This window comes from Trichoderma gamsii, assembly GCF_001481775.2.
Source record: "Trichoderma gamsii strain T6085 chromosome Unknown Scaffold_13.2, whole genome shotgun sequence".
In the NCBI taxonomy this organism is placed as follows: domain Eukaryota; kingdom Fungi; phylum Ascomycota; class Sordariomycetes; order Hypocreales; family Hypocreaceae; genus Trichoderma; species Trichoderma gamsii.
In genome coordinates this window covers 238233-242364 of record NW_020171350.1, presented here as the reverse complement: position 1 = coordinate 242364, position 4132 = coordinate 238233, and the positions used below count along the sequence as shown (strand labels likewise).

The window sequence follows — 4132 nt, the reverse complement described above, 5'->3', positions numbered from 1 at the left end:
CGGTATTGGTCTCAAAAAGTTGCTATAAAGTATAAACATACATGATCCAAACCATCGTCCTCAAAACATGGAATAGGTAGAGAAACTCCACTCTCCCAGATCTCGACCTAAAGTCAATTCAGGGTCCACGTATCTTCCGCGTAACGGGTCTGATCCACTTGCCAAACTCTCCACCAACGATATCTGTGCCGAGATGTATCTGTGTACATCTGACAAGAATGATACTGGCTAGGCTAAAAACATCATGTAGGCCTATATCAAACTCAAAAGCAATCATCATATTTACATAGTCGCTTTATTTTGAGAATGGGAAGAGTAGTGAGAGTAGAAAGGAGCAGACTCAGACAGAGTGTAAGAGTCAGAGTCAAAGTGAGAGTGAGAGTGAGAGTGAGAGTGAGAGTCAGAATAAAGTTGCAAAAGTAGTCGCTAATATATTTGCAAAGTAATTCTAAGCGGCAGCATTTCTGTATGCACAGCCGGTCAATGTCTAAACGAAAATCCCATCATAATCCGTTACGCCGTAAAACCAGGTAACAATTACTCTGGTCAGTCCATATCTTCCCTCATCATATTAAAAGTGTGTGCAGCTTCTTATCCATATTGTTACAACTTCGCCCACATAGGGTTTTTCCAATCCACATCCAGACTCCCTTGGCTCTCCACCTCAACAGTCCACCCGCTCATCCTCAGCCGTTCCCTTTAGATCTTGCCGAAGATGGAGGTCATCAGGACCTTGGTGATACGGTACGGGTCAGCGTTGGAGGCGGGTCGGCGATCCTCAAAGTAACCGCAGCCGCGGGCGGCAATCTCACGAGGAACACGGATGGAAGTGCCGCGGTTAGCGACACCCCAGCTGAACTTCTCGATGGAGCCGGTCTCGTACTCGCCGGTCAGACGGAGTTCATTGTCCTCACCGTACTCCTTGATACACTCCATGTGGTGGGGCTCGAGGGCCTTGATGGCCTCCTCTATATACTTCATGCCACCCTCGGCACGCATGTCCTTGGTGGAGAAGTTGGAGTGCAGGCCAGAGCCGTTCCATGGGCCCTGGATGGGCTTGGGGTGCAGGGTGACCTTGATGCCGAACTCTTCAGCGATGCGGGCAAGGAAGAAACGGGACATCCAGAGCTCGTCGCCCATGCTGATGCCGACGCAAGGGCCGACCTGGAACTCCCACTGGCCGGGCAGAACCTCGGCGTTGGTACCAGAGATGTTGATGCCAGCATCTGAAACGCTGATTAGCCATTATTCAAGGGATGTATTGTATCGAATTGTGTCAACTTACAGAGACAGGCCTTGTAGTGAGCGTCAACGACGTGGCGCAGGACAACCTTGCCAGCACCTACACCGCAGTAGTAGGGACCCTGACTATAGGAGAGGTTAGCTCGAATTCGAGGACTCTTTGTCAAGACATGCTTGTCTCGGGGAATAAATGACGTACGGAGCAGGGTAGCCGCCAACGGGCCAGCCATAAGGCCGGTCATCCTGACCGAGGAAAGTGTACTCCTGCTCAAGACCGAACCAGGGCTCGCGCTCGGCGTTGGCCTCCATGACCTTGGCGCACTCATGGCGGAAGTTGTACTTGTTGGGAGTGCCGTCGGAGTTCCAGCACTCGGAGAGGACGATGATGTTGGGTGAACCGCGGAAGGGATCGGGGTAGACGGCGCAAGGGCGCAGGTAGACGTCGGAGTCGTGGCCGGCAGCCTGGCCGGTTGAGGAGCCGTCGAAGTTCCAGACGGGGAGGTTTTCGGGAGTGTACTCGACGTCCTTGGCATCAAGAGTCTATCATGGTGAAGTCAGCAGGCATGTTCGTAATACAGGTTACAGTGACGATGCCGTCAACAGCGTCAATAACGTCACACGCGACTCATTCACGTCACCGCCATGGTCCCTTTGGGCGATCACTGGCAAACCCGACACTGGCCGAGGCGCAAGTCATCCCAGGTCTCAGCCCCAGACAGGCGGGTCATCCTTATCCGGGGTGGATAGGCGCAGGCCTGAGGAGAACGAGGGGGGCTATTTCGGGATATGGCCAAGGCAAGGCAAGGCTAAGGCTAAGCTGAGCCGGGACGATACTTGGAGAGTGGACTAAGCACTACGCGGCAGACAAATTACACTGAGCGTCAGGCACTACAGAATCGTAGAAGCCGACAACCAGCGTTTTTGTCCCCCACTTGGTACCAAGCCCAAGCCCCCATCCCAAATCCCGCTTGCCCCCGAGCCACACACCAAAACGCCAGCTGTGGCGTCATGATTGACACGCGCAGAGCTACAGAGCGAGTCCCAGCGATATGCGTGGCGGGGCCAGCGGGACAAGTCGGGGTCTTGCCGGCAAGGTTGCCTTGCATCGCCAAGAAGCAGGGACCAGGGTCGAGATAAGGAAAATGCGCTGGAGGGAACCTACCCTTGATTTTGATCGAGTCTCGCCGCCGGCATCGATCCAGACGTACTCGGCCATGATCTTGTTCTTCTGGTCGAGCTGGAGATATTTTTGCTGGAGAGAGAAGAGTCAGTATTGTTGTCGTCGTTAGATTCGCGCGTTTGGTTCAGCGGGATTGGAGCAGGGTTATCGTACAATCTCCGAAGGAGACGTTGAAGTCTGATTGACAGCCTGTAGCGCGCAAAACATGATTAGCCCAGATTCTTTCAATTGGAGAATATAGCAGCAGTAGCAGCGATAGCAGCAGTAGCAGCAGTAGCAGCGATAACTTACCATGATAGCGGTTTGTGTGGTGTTTGGTGAAATGCGAAAAGATGAAATCGATAATTACTCTGCAGGTCTGCGGAGACGATGCAAGAGGGAGGGTGGAGGATAGACTTGTGTGAGCAAGGTCGGGTATTTAAAAAGAGTAACTGCGCAACCAGCTGGAATGCAATGATGGTTTTCCAAAAAGAAGGTTTCTGTTTTCGATGCAAAACTTTGGGCGGCGAGGCTTTTAAGTACTAAACTGTCTTGAACGCGAGCGAGAAGTGGTAGAGGCCCCAACCACAGGGACTTGGCGCGCAGGTACCTTCACCCCCGGATGGAGCGCCTGGCCCCGTAAAGTCGCACAAGTACGGAGTACTAGGGGATGGGTATCGCCACCAGGAGGGTCCCCCGCTATCTGTGGTGCCTGTGTGACCTATGTGCTGTAAATAGCGTAATGGGGCGTGTCGTGTGTATGACAAGTGCAGTATATGATGAAAGGCGCAGAAGGGGCGCGAGAAGTTGGAAGTTGGAAGCGTCGCCTCTTTGCAGAAGGAAATAGCATAAATGCCTTTATCTTGATTTTGGTCTATTTTCTCTGCTGTCTAGTTATGACGTACATCTCTGCTTCTATCCCAATTTGTGTTTTCATCCCAATCTGTGTTTGCTTCAAAGCTGCGTTTGCTTCGAATCTGTGTTTGCTTCAAATCTCCAGCCCTCCAAGATACCTCCCCCTCCGGTACTCGGTACTTGGTCGCACTCGCCCTATCCGCCGTCCTGCTGTACTCCATCCACAAGTACCTGATAAGGGGCGGCGCAGAGGCAATTGGTGGTGGCTGCTTGGCCCGGTCCCACTGCTGATTCTGGACTCTGAGTGGGCGAGTGGCCGCGGTCCAGAAGGCTTTTGCTCATTGATTCGTGTCATTCGATACTGATTGCCATGGGCCCTAAAAATTTACATAAACGCCTCACCAAGATTTTTTGTTCCCATCGTCACTTATCCTGGGGGAGGGGGGAAGAAGCCGCGAGCCAGTGGCCCAGCTCCGATTACCATCCGATGACAGATGATATGACTGTATCTCGTTTCTGAGGCCCTTGTTTGGGGGAATTCCAACGGCTGCAATTGGTGGCGTACTTGAAGCTTTACATGCAGAGCTGCACAGTATCACCAAACCTTACTTTTTGTGGCCAGCACCTAAATCTGACTGGGTCTCCCTACATCTGCACGTGTAATCTACCTAATCTGACTTCTTTCTCACACATGGATACTTTTCGGCGTGTAGAACAGACCACAAGCACATGCGCCACTCTGCCGTGGCACAGAGGAACGGGATAAAGTTGTGGCCGCGGCAACGCCTCAGCCAAGGCCAAAGCTTGAGGCTGTGCGCAAACACGAGCTGAGTCCGTCCAAAGTATCCCAGGATTAGCCTGTTCGTCCCGTAGAGT

At 52.6% G+C, this 4132-nt stretch overlaps 1 protein-coding gene across 1 annotated transcript; it reads right to left on the bottom strand.

Annotated features, from left to right (window-relative positions):
- Nucleotides 1-699: 699 nt before the first annotated feature.
- TGAM01_v204519 (glutamine synthetase) lies at nucleotides 700-2716 on the bottom strand (the record flags this gene model as incomplete). The annotated part of the gene is made up of 6 exons (XM_024549440.1): nucleotides 700-1226; nucleotides 1286-1368; nucleotides 1442-1782; nucleotides 2405-2494; nucleotides 2576-2611; nucleotides 2714-2716. The coding sequence occupies 6 exons, from the start codon at nucleotides 2714-2716 to the stop codon at nucleotides 700-702; spliced, it is 1080 nt and encodes a 359-aa protein (XP_024405780.1).
- Nucleotides 2717-4132: the final 1416 nt, after the last annotated feature.